The sequence below is a fragment of the Periplaneta americana genome, chromosome 6 (assembly GCF_040183065.1).
Source record: "Periplaneta americana isolate PAMFEO1 chromosome 6, P.americana_PAMFEO1_priV1, whole genome shotgun sequence".
Classification (NCBI taxonomy): domain Eukaryota; kingdom Metazoa; phylum Arthropoda; class Insecta; order Blattodea; family Blattidae; genus Periplaneta; species Periplaneta americana.
This window is the reverse complement of record NC_091122.1, coordinates 144,715,204-144,734,999: the sequence shown is the minus strand read 5'-3', so window position 1 is coordinate 144,734,999 and position 19,796 is coordinate 144,715,204. Positions and strand designations below refer to the sequence as shown.

At 35.4% G+C, this 19,796-nt stretch overlaps 1 protein-coding gene across 1 annotated transcript in view; it reads right to left on the bottom strand.

Annotated features, from left to right (window-relative positions):
- The window catches only part of LOC138701881 (myrosinase 1-like), a 50,700-nt gene that overhangs the window by 7,724 nt on the left and 23,180 nt on the right, over nucleotides 1-19,796 (bottom strand). Inside the window, exons 6-10 of the mRNA XM_069829221.1 lie at nucleotides 18,199-18,382; nucleotides 15,744-15,838; nucleotides 9,411-9,558; nucleotides 6,570-6,724; nucleotides 3,359-3,493 (exon numbers count right to left, since the gene is read on the bottom strand). Of these exons, the coding sequence (XP_069685322.1) occupies nucleotides 3,359-3,493; nucleotides 6,570-6,724; nucleotides 9,411-9,558; nucleotides 15,744-15,838; nucleotides 18,199-18,382 (717 nt within the window). The remainder of the gene's footprint in view (nucleotides 1-3,358; nucleotides 3,494-6,569; nucleotides 6,725-9,410; nucleotides 9,559-15,743; nucleotides 15,839-18,198; nucleotides 18,383-19,796) is intronic.

The window sequence follows — 19,796 nt, the reverse complement described above, 5'->3', positions numbered from 1 at the left end:
TGTTACCAAAAGTAAATATTTCGTTCATTGTTAGATATATGTTTTCTAACACGAAACTAAATTGTATTTGTAACTATCAATCAAATACGGTGTGTTCCCTATCTGTTCAGTAAATAAATATATTAATTTCCACGATTTATTCTAATCTCTAGTTTAGATAGCCGTATTTGTTTAAACGTGCATCTTCTTGTACCAAGGTATATGATGCTATCGGTTTTTGTTTTTCTTTTATTTTAAGATCATGCCACGAAGAACGCTGTTGAAGCAGTTATGGCTCCTCCGGGAATTAAAATCTCAATTAGAAAAGCCTGCAAATGATGGAAAATAAATTTCTTTTAATTATTATGAATTTTTACAGCTATATTTGCACCTATATTCCTTGATTTCCAATGTTCCAAGGTACAAGAGGATGTGATCCAAGGTACATGAACATGTTGTACCATGGCTCACTTTACATATCCCTTCATTTTATTTTTTTTCATCCTTAATAGACCTGTAAAACAGGAAAATACCTGCAGGAAGTTGTAAAGTAATCTTCAAAATTATTACAAGCATTCCTTCATTTAAACAAATTCATTTTCCAGAATTAAAAAAGAATGAAATGTGAAAAGTGATTCAATGTACAACAGTCTCCGCTATTATTATTATTATTATTATTATTATTATTATTATTATTATTAAAGACAATAACTGAATCACTGTTAGATTATTATTATTATTATTATTATTATCATCATTATTATTGTTATTATTATTGTTATTATTATTATTACTATTATTATTATTATTATTATTATTATTATTATTATTATTATTATTATTATTATGGGCGGCCGAGTAGCTCAGTTGGTAGAGCAGCTAGCTACGGACTGGAAGGTCCGAGGTTCGATCCCAGGTGGTGACTGGATTTTTTCTCGTTGCCAAACTTTCAGAACGGCCCCGAGGCTCAATCAGCCTCCTATAAAATTGAGTACCGGGTCTTTCCCGGTGCCGACCACACCACCTCATTCTAGTGCCGAGGTCATGGAAAGCATGGGGCTCTACATCCATGCCCCCCAAGTGCCTTCATGGCATGTTACGGGGATACCTTTACCTTTTTTACCTTTTTATTATTATTATTATTATTATTATTATTATTATTATTATTATTATTATAGACAATATCTGAATCACTATGTTAGGTTTTTATTATGATGATTATTATCATTATCATTATCATTATCTCATTATTATTATTATTATTATTATTATTATTATTATTATTATTATTATTAAAGACAATATCTGAATCACTATGTTAGATTTTGTATGAGACGAAAGTTACGTTGGTGAAATAATAATTTCTTTTAGATAGGTAATAGTTCGTGTTATGTTCTTAATGTGCATTTCATAGCTCAATAATGCAATTTACATTATTTGACCGTAATAAAAAGCTGCGTGTAATATACAAAATTCTATAAAGCAAGCCCGCCAGTGATATATAAAAATGATAAGCATCCATAGTCAATCATGCTCAATCCGTTGTGGCCAAGGTAAATGGAGATGAGTAGAATCTAGAAACTTCCCCTCCGCTAGTGAAACTTGTAGTGGACAAGTTCGCAGTTGGTGTTTTTTCCGGGGTTTTCCCTTTTTCCTATATTAGGCATCTACGTCACTCCGCAAACATCTCTCCATTCCATAGCATTCCACGAACAACCAACAGGCGACGCACGGAGAGCTCTGGATAAGGCTGAATAAGTGGGGTTAATTGCTCGAAACCTACGTACGCAGCGAACCTTAGTGTAGTCAGCCGGTGTGGGTTTGGAATGCGCCTATCTACAGAATTAGAGCAATAGATCTTGAAAGCTCGCAGTGCAGGGTCGTAGTGCCCTTCCCGAAATTCAGTTCATTTCCCCTCCGATGTGCGTTTGTCTTTCTTATTTAGAACATATCGATTGAATTCATCTTTTGAAGATGTTAATCTTATCTAACGAAAAATTACTCTGAACATAAAATTTAGAGCAAGGAAATTTAGCAACAGTAATCTCACAAGAGGTTTTAATTATCTAGAGAAAATCAAAACTCGAGTGGGATTTAATTGACTATTACACAATTAGAAGAATGTATATAAACATTACGAAAATACAACTGTCTTCAAATGTATTATTGTACAATCTCAACATTACAAATATTACGCTAGATGGCAATAGTGTGTTATGATTAGCTGTTTTCTTGTTATCAGTTGTGCCAACTACGGAATCTTTTTTTATTGGGTTATTTTACGACGCTGTATCAACATCTAGGTTATTTAGCGTCTGGATGATATGAAGGTGATAATGCTGGTGAAATGAGTCCGGGGTCCAGCACCGAAAGTTACCCAGCATTTGCTCGTATTGGGTTGAGGGAAAACCCCGGAAAAAACCTCAGCCAAGTAACTTGCCCCGACCGGGATTCGAACCCGGGCCACCTGGTTTCGCGGCCAGACGCGCTGCCCGTTACTCCACAGGTGTGAACACTACGGAATCTTCATTGAACTCTGTGGACGGTTACTAGTCAAGAAGACTTTGTTGATTCAGTTTCGTTTTTACTAAAACAGTTGCATTCCACTTCAATTATCCAGATCCCAGTAATCAACGTCACTTGACATGATTTTCAATATATCTTAGTATTAAACAATCCCTGGTACGTGACTGTCCATAATATCATATAGCAGAAGCTATAACATAACCTAAATAATATAAACAAGTGTTAGAAAAGTTTTAATTAGATATGATGAAATAAACAAGAAAAGTTTTAATTAAGGATGATGAAATAAAAAATAAACGTGAATAATTTTAAAAGGAACATTTATTAAAAGTACAATTTTCAAATTTGAATGTTTTAGTTGTTGGTGGTTCAGTTGATGTTATTTTGGACGTGTGCGTAAAATAAGTGGAACTCGTTGATGTATATGGTGTATTCCTCAAATTATTCAGGATTTCCGAATGGTGCTCTTCATTTATTTGTAAATAGGGTTTCAGGGAAGATGCATAGCTATGACCAGTGATCTTTATTAATTCTTGTTCTTGAATGCCAATGCGAGTCATATTTGAAACTGCTGTGCATCGACTGGAGTGGTTTGTAATTTTCTGTTTTTTGACGTCTAGACCAGTGCAGTTTGAAATGTTGGCAAACAAAGAAACAAATGCTAGGGAAGCGATAAAATTAAACAAATGCTAGGGACGCGATAAAATTGTGCGATAAGCAGCCGTGATTGGTTGAAAGACGTCCTTTCGTACCGTTTTATTGGTCAAAAGTAGTATGACGTAGTAAAAGTGTAATAGTCAGAGTAAACACTTCATAAAAATTGTGATTAGAAGTAAAATTATGTAGTACTTACAATGAGGTATTTGCATCTTTCAGTATCACGTATTTCACCAGCATCGGGATATCCGTTTTCTGTTATTAACACTGGTACATTATTGTACGATTTTCTGATCGTGTTGAGAAGCTTGCGCAATCCCCACGGCACGACCTGCAACAGAACATAATTACTATACTTTATTGAGGAGCTTGGTGATTAGGCAGGCTTCGAGACTTGGGACCCGATACAATAGGTTTACTGTGCATGTACTATAGGTTGTTGACTCGCTGCAGGTAGTGAAAAGTAGAGATGTGTTGAGGTAACAACGTTGCTATTTAGAATAGAGTACGGTAGTATGGGGAAACACACACATACGTACATTCTGAAAATAAATATACATTACACAATGACAATGTCAAAAGAATGTGAAAAGCATTTATTCTCCTGTCTTTTATAAGCATTTGTGTTTAATTATACACAGTGTTAATGGTGGAAATAAACATGTAGCAATTTTAATTTCTTCATTTATCCTGTTGGTCGTCTTTAGGAAGTGCAGTTACAGTACCGAATTGCAATGTACTACAAGATACATTTTCAGTGTCTCAAACGTAAATCTTTATCGGTTATCTGCCAAACACAGTTTGTATTGTGAAAAGCTGCGCTCTACGTCGCATGACGTGATAGGAGCAAAACGAAGAAACATAACATCATTGCAGTCTCTGAGAGACAGTACTTTATTCTCTGGTGACTCCATGTCCACTAATTTGTTGTTTATTTTTTTATTTTTAGTAGGTTATTTTACGACGCTTTATCAACTTCTTAGGTTATTTAGCGTCTGAATGAGGTGAAGGTGATAATGCCGGTGAAATGAGTCCGGGGTCCAGCACAGAAAGTTACCCAGCATTTGTTTATATTGGGTTGAGGAAAAAACCCGGAAAAAACCTCAACCAGGTAACTTGCCCCGACCGGGAATCGAACCCGGGTCATCTGGTTTCGCGGCCAGACGCGCTAACCGTTACTTTACAGGTGTGGACTGTTTATATTACAGAATGTTTCATATCCGTTATTTTTACATAAAATTGATTTCCACCTCTGTTTTACACGTTCAGTAACCGGTGTACTTGGTGTCTCATTAAATCTCTGTGCCATTTCCTCAACTAATTTGAGGACTTCCGGTATCTCTTGCTCTGATTTTTCTAACCGTGTAATAGTTTCAGACACAGTTTGAAAATAGGTATGTATGAAAACTAAATTATTCAACAGAACCTTCAAATCCAGAGCGTTTTTCCTTGCGTATTTGTTGGCATTCATTCTACAGTACCCCCACATACTGAGTACGCTGTTAAGCGGATTTCCCACTGAACCGCTCTATCGGGTCCGAAGTTTCGAAGCCTAGTGATTAGTTTTCTACTTTTTGCTATGAAAGATAGTTTTATTTTGATCTCTTTCTGCTCAATCACTTTCTTTGAATCCTTTTTTATGTGTCTTTCCTTCTTTATACAGTGAGTTCCAACGGACATTCCCGATGTTTCTGTCGGCCAACCAGCGGCAACACACGGTGCTTTGCCGGATTAAAACTTACTTACTCTATATTCAAATATTTCGGATACTTGTTTTCTGAACGAAAACTTGTAATATCTAAACAAAGATAGTGACTAACAGACGAAAGTTTACGAGTTGTATTAAAGTGGCAATTTGTGACGCATTTTCCTACGTTATTGTAGCACATTTGAAATAAAGGCGAAACAATATATAATCTGTACATCTATAAATCAAGATTGTGTAGTCTACGTCAGAATAACTAATAAACAGTTACCCTCATCTAAAGATTAAGAAATTAAAATTGAGATAAAACCTAATAATTTTGTCCTTCTAGGGGGAAGATCTAAAAATATCAATATTCCATGCACGTACAGAAGAATTATAGAAACACTTACTTAGTGGTAAGTAATAATAATAATAATAATAATAATAATAATAATTTTATTTATTTATTTATTTATTTATTTATTTAATGTGCTGTACAACAGCCAGTGGCCAATTACAGTTCAGCACAAATATAACAAAAAACATAAAACAAAAATAATTATTACACATAAATATAATTACAGTTAATTACAATAATGACGATGAATGGATAACTAAGAATACTATGAGACAATGTTAATTGAGTATAATGCCTAAAATAATACATAAATGATAAATCGTTGCCAAGAGCAAACAAAGTCTATACATTGAAGGGATCGAATTCGCAGCCATGCATGTTGGCATTTTTAATGCATCTGGAGACTGGTGAAAGAAATTTCGAATTTCTAATATAGAAAAGTTTGTGGGCTCTCATATCTTTTGTTGGAATACGTAAGGTAATATTGTTTAAGAAAGAGTCACAGGATATATCACCTTTGAGGACTTTACAAAAGAACAGATAATCTAGCTCATGGCGTCTAGCATATAGATTTTGACAATTAAAATATTCACATTTTCTCTCATAACTATACCCGGAATTATGGGCAAAAATCTGAATGAACATAAGGATATAAATTTTCTTTGTATATTTTCTAATTTAGCCGAGTCCGTAGTTGTAATCGAGTTCCAAACTACAGATGCATATTCGAGTTTCGATCGCACCAATGTATAGTATAGCATTAAAAGAGAATCGGGCGTGGAAAAAGAATAATAATAATAATAATAATAATAATAATAATAATAATAATAATAATAATAATAATAAATTATTCAGTGTGGCAATTAATGTTTCTATATAACTCCTAATTGAACCGTTGAGCAAAATAAACATATTATATTTTGTCCGATAGAACAACAAAAAGTTCTCTTTCTAATTCTTTACGAAACCATCTTTTACTGCTTATAGAGAAAAAGTTTGTACAGCGACATGATACCGCCACTGCTTGTCTTCAGTACGTGAATGAAACACACAGCACTGTACAGGAAACTCCTCGTACCCGTTTGAATGTCTGTGATTACACGATGTATTCACGACACCCGCTTTGGTCACCGCTGCTTAGACAGATAGTATTTAGAGGGACTCACCTGACGTGAAATTAGCAGAACGTCAGTTCTCCACTTAAGATAAAAACAGAACTGCTTGCGTAATTCGATTCAATACTGAAGCTGCGACTCTTAGACGACGCGGATGCAGCTTCATAGGCCTACTTCGATACCTCAGCAGGCATATAGGAAATCTATATCATAGAAAGGTACATAGGAAAAAAATAATTGTTTTTACCTTGATAACTTCTTTAACATTGCTTCCAGACCAATTTGGATCAGCAACAAGCTCTAAATTGTGGATGTCTTGAACTTTCACGTCGTTATTGTTGGTCAGAAGAGCCTTGACGTATCGGGCGGAATAATAGTTCAGTCCGAGATAGTCGAAAGTTCCTGCAATATAGAATTCGTGTCAACGATCGAGACTAAATATTAAACAACTTCTTTCACAGCGTCTCCAATTTATAAGTCGGTTATTTAACGACTCTATATCAACTATTAGATTATTTAGCGTCAGTGGAATTGGTGGGAACAGATTGTATTTGCCGAAATGAGGCAGAGAATTCACGATAGATTACATGACATTTGCCTTACGTTTAGGGAACAACTCGGAAAAATCTCAACTAGATAATTAGACCAAGTGGGAATCGAACCCACGGCCGAACGCAGCTTGGACCAACAATTAAACGCTACGCAATGCCGACGATTTTCTTTATGTCTCATTCTTCATTTAATTGCATCTTAAGTACACTTTGAATACTTGAATAATATAATTTATTTGTAGGCCTACTGGTAATTTCTGTCTAATAAACTTAGCAGTGGTAATGAAGAACGATGTTAAGATAAAATTTCAGTCTAGTATATACAGTCATGAAGCTTGAGTTGTTGAGGTTGCTAGGAACAATAGACTATGCAGGTACTATTTCGCATTGTCTGTAATGAGGCGATAGTAACGATCCTAGTGGTTAGCAACTATCTATGGATGCATATTTATTACATATTGAGCTTCTTCGAATTAACAAATTTTTAAAAATATTAGGACTGCTAAACCATACCCTAAAACCAAGTTTAGTACAGAAACATTCCAGAATAAAGCTATATAAAACCCTTGCACTACAAACTCTCCTCTATGGAAGAGAAATTTGGGTTCTGAAACAAAGAGATATCAGCAGATTAAGAGCAGCTGAAATGAAATATCTGCGACGAACTGCAGGATACACACTTCTGGACCACAAGAGGAACGAGGATATACTGCAGGAACTCAACATGCAACCATTAGAAGAAAAAATTACAGAATACAGAAATAGATGGCTTGAAAAACATTTCTCGTATGGAAGCTGGCCGGACACTCCAAGAAATGCTAAAATACCACCCTCAAGGACGACGACGACCTGGACGTCCACAGAAACGTCTATTGTATCCTGTATAGCTGGAACCGAAACAGGCCAACTATGGCCTAATTTCGTGCCTGGAATATGATGATTAGGGCTAGGATTTTGATGACCTATAAATCATGAAAAAAAATGTCCTAAAAACAATGCATTTATGACCTAAAAATCTTTCAAAAATGCCCTTAAAAATGCCCTAAAAATTGAATCTTACATTCTAAAATTGGCTTAGTAGGAAAAGGAGTTTTGTGCTACTTAATATTTAGACTAATAATTAAATTAAATTCTGATACCAACATTTAAGTTTATTTAATTTTACATAATTTTTTCTAAGTGGTACCCTTTAATTAATTATTTTACCTGATGTAGTTTCCATGTAGTCCATAACAAGGCACTCTTATACGGAATTAGCAGTATAGAGGAGTCTATATTGAAGGGATGGTTGGACTGATCCATTACACGGGGTGTACTACGTTAAAAGGGAAATATTTGTGTAGAAAAACGATTAAAATATTATACAAAATAATGGGTATTAGTCACCGGCGTAGCTCGGTCGGTTAAGGCGCTTGCCTGCCGATCCGGAGTTGCGATCGGGCGCGTGTTCGATTCCCGATTGGGCTGATTATCTGGTTGGGTTTTTTCCAAGGTTTTTCTCAACCAAATGTCAGGTAATCTATGGCGAATCCTCGGCCTCATCTCGCCAAATATCATCTTGCTATCACCAATCTCGACGCTAAATAATCTAGTAGTTGATACAGTTCATATAGACAAAATATCAAAGGAAATAGACATTATTTTATATTAATAATGGGTATTTGTGGCCAAAATTAAATGAAAATGCCTAAAAAATGTCCTAATAACACAAAAGATGCTCTTATAAGTTGAAACAGGCAAAAAAAGTCCAAACAAATATGTATTAAAACACTCAGTTTATCACATAACATATAAATACTAGTAAAGCAGCTATGTTTCTGGATTACTAGAAAAAAGATGCAATTTCATCAAAATCCTAGCCCTAATGATGATGATAAAATAACAGAAAAGAGAAATAAAATCAAACGAATATGAAAAAGAAATAAACAAATATGTATTGACATAAACTTAATTGAACTTTCCACACTTTGAATATGTTCACTGTCCGTCTCTGTGCACGCTAAACTTGCGATAGTGAAGGTGCTCCGCTACTTCTCCTCTTGAACATCCCTCCTTCCTCCTTCCTCTTTGCTGTGTTTTGCGGACTGTATTTCATATGACGTCATATTTACATACCACTGTTCTTGAGTGTGTACTAGTAGTATTATTTAATTTAACGACGCCTTCAACTACAGTTTATTCGACTCGACGTCAGAATTCAGAATGAGTAAAAAATTTCCGGAAAATATTTCCAGGAGCCCTGTATTAGTTACAGGGTTTTTATTCGTGACGTAAACCAACGATACAGGCTTTCGAGCTTATCACACTTACTATTTCATTGTTCTTTAAAACCGTCGCCTTTGTTCGAATTTGAACTCTGAACGACTGTTTCAAGGGCGGCGTGATAACCGTTACAGTAGCGAAAATGACTAATCTAATCTAGTGGAGCCTAATCTAACTTAGCCGGAGGGAATAATAAGTCTAGGATAGAGTGTACAATAGTACGAGGAAGTCAGAGACCTGTCCTTCATAATGTAATAATTATAATTTCACTTTACCCTTAATGTTCGCAATCTCCGCCGCTGTTAGGTGTCTTAATCGGGATCTCCTATGGCCGAACTGAGAACTTATTTTGTCGACGCGTTCCTGCAGTGCCTTGGGGTAGTTCCCTTCGGAGCTGTAGATAGGATGAGCAAAAATGCCAAACTAAAACGTGAAACAGAATTATTATTGCTCAAATTCAGTATTTCGTGCGTATACTGGTACATTTATGAAAACATAATATTCACATAGAATAGTACATTATGCAACGAGCCTATAATGATAGTAATTAAGACGCGAGTATGTTTTTTATGAAGCGAACGCAAGCGAGTTTCATAATTTTCATACGAGCGTCTTAATTACCATTATAGGCAAGTTTCATACGACTTTTTATGCACGACCATATTTCTAACTTGAAATTATTCAGAAGTATTCATTTTATTTTTATCTGACTGAAGATCGGAAGTGACTTTGTGCATAGCTCGTGAATTGTGAGATGTGCGCAGACGCGAAAGTATTGATTTTTTTCGAGGAACAATAATGTCATTGACCTTGATGTAATGTAGAGAATAACATGAACTAATTTTGATATAACCTGGAAATTGATTTAGAATTGAAAAACGAGATGACAAATTGAATTTATTTGAATATTATTTACAATTAACGCTAATTATTATAGTAACAGAACATAACCTTCTGCGACAGTATTGGATTTCCAGCCTCCGTGACGTTTCCCTCGTTGTCTTTCGATTGCATATCCGAGAATAATCGAAAACCTCAACTTTAATGAATAGGTGTACTTTAATGACATGCATTAAAGGACTGCTACCAGGTGTATAATTACTACATTTCGGCATGGTCGAGCATAAACATTTATTTAACATTATTCGATCACTATTTTACATTCCTCATTATTCTTGTGAATGCTACAACATTTACTGATACTAGACAGGCAGGCAGATAGATAAATAAGTAATAAATAAGTAGATAAATAAATAAGTAAATAAAATTAAATACGAGTACATAAATAAATAAAATTATTAATAGGCTTCGTATTCCAGCTAGTACCTAAAGACTGAAGTTAAAGACACATTGGGTATAGAGTACGCCGAGCACAGATGATGCAACGGATAAGGATACAAAAAGAACACATCGTAGCTGCGTGTTCGTGGAGTACAGTCAACTGCCGACATTCTGAAGATATACTAGTAAATACATGTTTGAGCCGTGATGTTCATTTTCGTCGTGATCTTTGCAGTGAATAGGCCTAATAACGTGTATTCGTAAGTTACAGAACTTGAACATACGCGGATGTTACTTGAAATGATTTTATATTGCAAGAAATTCTTTCAATAGCACATGAGTTATTGGTGCATGTTGTAGTAAAAGATATTCCTATTGTCTGATATTTTTTCATGTTTCATTAGGATATTGCATCTCGCTCATCACTGATTTTTCTATGTACTTCTCTAGAAATTTCCTAAAATGGAGATTATTTAATTTATTAATTGGGATGTTGGCATTGAACATCATGGTAGGCTACACAAATCCATGGTAAACGTCGAGTTAATATCTTCATAATTTTTAGATCGTTACGGTACTGGTTATTTTTTTTATTAAGTTCAACACACTTTCTGAGACTTTCAGTATTTCAGTGTCTTTCAGTGCACTGTTTTTTTTTGTCACTTTTACGTTTATTTTATACAATGTATATGTAATGTTGTCTATATTAGTTCAAATATCCTCAACTATGCCCCACAATATTACACGCTCTGCAATGAACCTTCAATCAGCCACAAAGGTGTAGTTATTTAAATAGCCCTAATAAGACTAGTAAGGGCAGTGATCGATAAGATTACTCTCTATGCTGCGTCCCGATTTTCACTTTTTAGAGGAAGTGGGCAGAGGATGCGTAACTAGTTTGTATACAAACGTACCTGTACCTGCGCTGTGACGTCACATATACTTTGAATCAGGCAACTTCATTCCAGTTTATACGTAGCTGGAATACGGAGCCTAATTATTAATAAGTGCAGCTAATATCTATTCATTTTGCACAGCTAATCCACCTTACAGCTCTATAATATGTATGACAAATTTGGCATTTTCCCCCATATCCTGTAGGAGTTTTCGAAATTGCCGATGTTTTAATAACTCTGATTCTATTTGGTTTGTAGTGTCCACAACCAGCTCCATAACATTTTTCGTATTTGTTATTTTGCTCCTTAGTGCCTCTTGGTGAATCATACTGAATGAAAGTTATATCATTATCAATATTTAATTGTAAAATTAAAGGAATGAAGTCATAAGTTTTAACAGAATTGTAAATATATTTTACCAACATAGATGTTCTGGCCAAAATCCATGTCTCCGTGGATTTTTCGAGGGTCTTGATAAAGACATGATACTATGAAGCCAGGTCACCAGCGATACTAATTACGTTGTGTACAATGAACTGCAAGTCTGTTGTAAGGAGTATCTACTACTTCGCTTCACTTGTTTCGTTTTCCAAGGGCTGGCTCGCGAGTCACAAAATGCCGACATGTGCTCTAGAGCAGGCCTGCACAAGGTTTGCGCTCTCCGAGTCGGCTCACAGCTCATGAGCGAAATGCAGGCAGATATTGGCTGCGCTCTGTATAAGGGTGGACTGGAAGAAGGGATGGATCTCGTACAAAATGTACACAAAAGTACTAGTACGAGTGTTCATGAATTCCCGTTCAGTGTTTACAAAGCTATCTTGGACTATTATAAATTAATAAAGAAATATTTATTTTATGGAAATAATAAAACCTCTCTATAGCTACTTAAATATACAATATCATTTTGTTATATTTTTATTTATCAATACATCAAAACGGGGTTTTATGCTGTTGGCAGCTGAAAGAAACAATACTGATCGTAATGAAACATCAATTACAGATGTTCGATGTCTGCCTGTATTAAAGCTGATAATAGAAAACAGTTGCTCATAAATATAAATGTTGAGCCAGACATAGCAATCATTTTCACAGCCAGCCTGTGTAGTCGTGGATATTATTGCTGAGGTTTGTGCCCGTGTGCACCATTCTCGATTAAAATTTGACGATGGTTAAATCGGCACTTGACCATCTTCAACGCCAATTTTCGGAGTATCAATCTCGATCAAAGTTAAACAAGCGAGTTGATTATGATCAAATTTGATCACGGGTGTGGGACCGATTATTTTGAATTGAACATGGTCAAGTCGAGAAAACAAAAATGGCGGCACGATTTGACGTACTTGATGGAATTGAAGATGAAATGATGTATCTTGAACACGCAAATCACTGCGGAAATAACAGAATTGGTGTTATTGTAGAAAGAGTAAGTTTGTAGATGAATAATATATTTTTTTTCTCAAAATAGACTAATGTTTTATATAGACTATATCTTTCTGCTTTGGAAGAGCGGGACTTTACTTGAGGACAAAATATTATTTAGGCCTAACTGTCCAATTTTGTTAATATAGTAATATAGTAGTTATTCTATGCCGGTAATAATATAGTAAAACTAAATGACCATTTTGTAGAATGCGAGATTATCACTTATTAGCTATAGATTTGCCGTTTGAAACTATTAGGACCTACATGACGTTTTGGACAATTAAGCTATTTACGCTTGAATTAAGAGAAATTACACGGATACCTTCCTTTCCCTCTTATTCCAAAATTCCAACCTTGTGAACACAAAATAAATGGATAAAATTCAGAACAAGGATACTTTCCTTTCCCTCTTACTCCAAAATTCCAACCTTGTGCACACAAAATAAATTGGCACTAAAAACTTCCATTTCGTGTGCATGGCGATGCATATTCGAAAGACACAGACGAATTGCTTTTTTTTTTTATTATAAAATAATTGTTAGCGAGGTATCCGTATACTGAAATTTTTCCAAATAAATTATTGGCACTGAAATGTGTCTTTTCGTAAGCAAGATGATGAGCATTCGACAAACACAAACAAATCTGCTCTTTTTAGTAGCCTATTTCAAGATAATTGTCAGTGAGGTAACCGCATACTGAAATTTTCCCAATTATTATCAATAATATGAAATAACCACTGTATAAATTACGTTACAAATTATGTGGAATTATGTAAACACGTATAACTCTTGTTGAATTGTGAGGTTAAATCCAACCAGGTAGCGTGCTTTTCTCTTAGAGAACTTCCGTCAGTACTTTTATTCTCTAATATGGTTGCAGAATTGCTGACGAGTTCTAAAAGAATTCCCACTTCGAACTGTGAGAAGTTCGGTGCTCTTTTCTTTTTTTCTTCCATGATTATTGAAACTTGTTATTTGAAAACTGCGAGGATGTTTGAAACAGTCCGACAAACATAAACGAAGCGATAATTGACAGAGTGCGTTCGTCGCTGTTTTATACGCGGTAACCTAGCGCTCAGATGATTCTTCTCAAGTGAGCGTACCGTCAGCTGACGGTACTGAGTTGATCGAGGGAAAATGTCGATGCACCGCATCTGTAACTTGATCATTGTCAAGAATTAACCATGTTTCCGTGATTTCTGATAAACGGGCTAGATGATCGAGAATGGTGCAACGGCCATTAATCTTGCAAAAATTAACCAAACTAGTAGTATTATTCAAACGGTCTTTAGCCCTTAGGCCACATTGAAGATCAATAAGTTCAAGCTGTAAATCATATAACACTGTTTCAACTGGTATTGAAGGAATTTATTATAACTTTAAATTTATTTCCCATTAAGACAAGATTTTCGAACCTAGAATTAAATTCATTTTGAATTTCAATTAATATTTGCACATAATCGTTTAACATGGCTTCATGACGAGCAGTTTCTATCGTTGGAAAGTGAGCCATATCACTTTCCCGAAACTGACTTACGAAAAGTGTAAGTTTACGACTGAAATCCTGTAATTTATTCAACATATCAACAATGAGCTGGCCTTTCCCCCCAGATCACATATAGATTGCTCGTTCATTTGTTAAAATCGTTTGCACTTTGAACAGAACAACCGCCAGGATCGCCACCCGTCCGCCGTAAACGAACACGAGATGGCAGTACAGTCGCTAATGCAATTCAAATGGAAGTTATGACGTGACTCCTTATATAACAACTAGATGGCAGCATAGTAAACCTGACAAAAGTTAACTTCAAAACCTATAACGCGGAGCAATCTGGGTATACAGAGTGTTTCAAAAATACGGGGCATAATTTCAGGTATGTATTTCCCACATGTAGACAATCAAAATAGTTCATTACAACATGTGTCCGGAAATGCGTCATTTCCGAGTTATGGCCTTCACTACATTGAAATTCACCGGAACGTTTTTCTTTCCGCAGGTCGTTGTCATTACAGAAGATGTTCAAAATGTCCACCTCCTGCTTGAATACAGACCTCACATCGATGTCTCATTGACCTGCGAACACGATCCCAAACTCCAGGAGTATTGCGTATGTCCTCAGAACATGCCACAATTCGATTCCAAAGGGATTCCAAATCAGGCACCGGAGACGAATAACCAATGATTTTAAATGGCCCCAAAAGTAGAAATCGAGAGGGTTCAGATCAGGTGAGCGTGGATGCCAAGCAATTGGGCCACCTCTCCTATCCATCGATCAGGAAACCTTCGATCCAAGTACCAGCGAGCCGTACGACTGAAGTGTGCAGGAGCGCCATCATGCAAGAAGTGAATGTGTTGACGACTGATCAGTGGAGTGTCTTCTAAAACATGAGGTATGGTTCCGGTGAATTTCAATGTTGTGAAGGCCATAACTCGGAAATAAAGCATTTCCGGACACATGTTGTAATGAACTATTTTGATTGTCTACATGTGGGAAATACATATCTGAAATTATGCCCCGTATTTTTAAACACCCTCTATATGATCTAGGCTTTTCCATAGAGAAGTATTTAAATTGATGAAGATTAATAAATTCGAATGTATCCTACCTCATGTAATAATGCAACGTTCATCTCCTGAACTTTTTTACTGCGATCTTCACCAACAAAACCATCGTATCTCTATGTGTGGGCTAGTAATGACGCATTATATTATGTTTTCCTCTTTCTTTCAAACTTTTGTGGCGGATAAATATTGAATCCAACTGCTGTCAAAAAAGCAAGCATTTTTGCATGCAATTTTGAAGGAATTTGCATGATGATCATTTTTCCGTCTTTTAGATTCATCCATTATGTAGCGCCGTTAGTGCAGGCCTGCTCTAGAGTCTAGATCATATCTATGGGTATTCTTAGGGCCTCTCCAATAGACGTTCCATTAGTAATTATTAACCCATTCACTGTAAATAGGTACAACACTTACGTACTAGAAGCAAAATATAAGTCCGTTACTTACAACGTAGTCAAAAAAATGATCGGTTGCCTCCCGGTCAGCAGATGAATTAGTAAGAGGTTCAAACCAGTGCGTTACCAGAGTTATTCCGATTTTACCTGAAAGAAAGATGACACATACTTTTGCGCTGTACGTTTTACGGGTATCACAACTCAGGTCTTTATCATCTTACCACAGACAGTGCTGTTAATTCTTCAACTGTTATTTACATTTACAGGATGTACGAAAATAACATTTGTGCGAGATCGTGCGTATTTGCTTGGTTTTCGCACAAATCAATACGTGGTAAGTGTGAAATACCACATTCAGTATTCCCAACGTAACACACATAACAATTTCCCTCTTCTTACCGCTTAAGAGACATATTCATTTTACTGCTTTAGGCATTTAACATATTATTTTTAGAGACATTTAACATAGTAATAATTATAAATTGGAAACTTACCACTGCAATTTCACCTAAATTGCACTGTTAATTATTGTTTTGAAATATTTGCAAAAATTAAGTAAACGCTACAACTCCACTAAAGTTACTGCATTCGTGATGCAAGTAACATTAAGGAAGCCGTGAAAAAATCAACAAGATTCCAGATGCCGATGTTATTACTGCAATATGTTATATAAATAATTCTCTTAAAGTATTAAAATGAAAAATAAATCACTACATAACCTTACCCTTTGTCTTAAGTTCGCATTTATAAACTGGGGGGGGGGGGGAAAGACAGACGTATATCACGGCCTGCTGGAGTATAGTAAACACAGAAAACATTTTATAGGAACGTTGTTGAAGATAGATATATTTGTTTTCCAAAGTTGCCGTCATTGAACAGAAACCAAGATGGAGATTTCATTGCAACTAATTAGAAATTCCTCTTTCAGGTATGTAATAAACGATCTTCGCACAAAATAATGTACGATACACGAGCGGTATGTTTGTTTTCATGTTCTCGGAAATGAAAAAAGCTCAACTACGTTTCGCTTTTTCAATCTTTTCCTCGAACATGAAAACATCAACATACCGCTCTTGTAACGCATATTACTATTATTATTGTGTCCCCAAAATAACGAGATAATTTTTCATTTTCCTTGTTCATATTTTCAATTCCAAAAGAAACGTCGTATTGTTTAAATAAATGTTCATACATATATTCGCATGCTACTGGTATAGGACGTCAGGAAAAATTCTCAGGTGATAAAAAAGAATTCCTGGTGTTGGGATTACATTCCGTGAACAAAATCTGTTATGGATTGCTAATGTAGAAAACGGCATCTGTATTCACGCAAGAAAATTTGGATGACAATAGACACAAAGCCATTGAAGTTAAAATCATATTCATTTACAGTATATTGGTCCAAAACCTACGATCCAATGACGAGGAGTGAATTTTATCAGTAGATTTTAAACAGAAAGCATGACGACAAAGTTGACACCGATTTCTTTCTGTTTTTGGACGAGACCTGACTTCATCTTCATGGGTACAGATTTTTAAAACAAATTAATAATGTTGATAGGTATGTGGAAATAATTCTGCTTCCCTTTCTTCGCGAGTTAACGGAGAGGAAGCGTGCTTTTGACTTTTTCCAACAGGATTCCGACAGCATTTTTGCCGATAAGTGTTTCCTCATATGTATTGTAATCAGCTGATTCCATATACAATGGATGATTCTGATTTTATTTAATTTATTGAGTTTTATAATTAAAATTAAAATGAAAATGTGTTTCGGTAAAAGAAAAGATGTATCAGAGATATGGAAAACTCTTTAGAGATGTGCAATGATTAACAGTAACGGGAAATACCATTTCAACAAGAACATTGTTCTGGATATTCTGTTGTCTCTCATTGAAATTCACAATACAGTTCTATGACAGGCCTACCGATTTCACCTCTGCTGAAAATACTGGTTGCTTTGAGATTTTATGCTACAACATCATGTTACAATAATCTATTTTTGGTAACACACAAAGGTATTCTGGTTGTTATTATTTTTCAGTTGTTTTGTGCAGATTTATAATTATCATCTGATTACAATACATATGAGGAAACACTTGAGTAAGCTGATATCCTACCTTATTTTGAATAAGTGTTCATTTCAGTGGGATTTATGAACTAGAGATTATTACAAGCAACTGGTTAAGGATTTCCTTACGGTAAGTGTTGATTATGAATTCGGTCCTTAGTTTTTTTGGGTCATATTTAGCTATCTTTAAGGTCATATTTGCTTGCATATTTCCCACTTTTTTAGGTCATTAACATCCTAACTCTAATTATCATCTGTCAACATATTGAACGTTTTTTAATAATCCCGTATGAAACCTTATGTCACTTTTTCATTAACAGTACAAAACGTTTAGTGTAAACATATTTTCCTCAATTTAAACTACACTCTTTAGGTTCTGAAAAGTACAGTGACAAAATGTTTAACATGTTCCCCCAATAATTGTCCAAACCATACTCACCTTTCTGTTTGCTTCTGAATTCCTTGTCGTAGACATGGTAAGCTGTGGCGTGGCATCGTAAAATGTTGGGAGTAACCATAAATTCACCCAGGATGTTATCTTTTATCCCTGGAGCGTAAACCTGTCTTCCGTTATATCCATAATTAATGGTGTGAGGTTCATTTATTGTGATCCACCATTTTACCTGCAAGCCAAAGTAATGTGATTTAACATAGAGTAGGATCTACATATGTACAGACTGTGATGAACACCACTACTTAGCCCTATTACCCGATAGACTGTGCTGAAAACTAGGGTTCGGATTTTTTCTCAATTACTACATTAGATTAATAAGCATTTTGCAGATGAGTTTGCTCGAGTTGAGGCTAATACACAGGGTGGAAGGGAACCTGTTACATTAATTCAGAGAGGTAACAGATCAAGTCAATGCGAACAAGTTTTTTGATACGTCCAGTAGATTTGAGAATACGCAATGTAACGTGTTGCAACACTGCAAATAGTAGCAGTGCTCCTTGAGGTCATTGCTCCACAGTGTAGGTGAGTGTAACTCAAATCATCCACTCCGGAAGGCTTGCCATACGTGCTACATGCCCTGCCCATCTCAAACGTCTGGATTTAATATTCCTAACTATGTCAGGTGAAGAATAAAATGCATGAAGTTTTGCGTTGTGTAATTTTCTCCGTTCTCCTGTAACTTCATCCCTCTCAGCTACAAATATTTTCCTAAGCACTTTATTCTCAATCACCCTTAACCTCTGTTTCTCTCTGAAAGTGATAGTCCAAGTTTCACAACCATACAGAAGAACCGGTAATATAACTGTTTTATAAATTCTAACTTTCAGCTTTTTTGAGAGCAAACTGGATGATGAAAACTTCTCAACCGAATAACATGCATGTCCCATATTTATTCTGTGTTTAATTTCCTCCCGAGTGTCATCTATATTTGTTACTGTTGCTCCAAATATTTGAATTTTTCCACTTCTTCAAAGGATAAATTTGAAATTTCTATATTTCCATTTCGTACAATATTCTGGTCACGAGACATAATCATATACTTTGTCTTTACGGGATTCACTTCCAAACCTATCTCTTTACTTTCTTCAAGTAAAATTTACGTGTTTTCCTAGTTAGTGGATTTTCTCCTAACATATTCACGTCATCCGCATAGACAAGCAACTGATGTAACTCATTCAATTTCAAACCCTCTCTGTTATCCTGGACTTTCCTAATGGCATATTCTAGAGCAAAGTTAATAAGTCAAGGTGATAGTGCAACTCCTTGCTTTGGCCCGCAGTGAATTGGAAAAGCATCAGACAGAAACTGACCTATAAGGACTCTACTGTAAGTTTCACTGAAACATATTTTAATTAATTGAACTAGTTTCTTGGAAATACCAAATTCAATAAGAATAACTTTTATATAAAACTTCTCTCATAACAGAATCATATGCCTTTTTGAAATCTATGAATAACTGATGTACTGTTCCCTTATACTCCCATCTTTTTCTCCAATATCTGTCGAATACAAAAAATATGATCAATAGTCGATTTATTTTACCTGAAACCACTTTGATGATCCCCAATAATTTCATCCATATA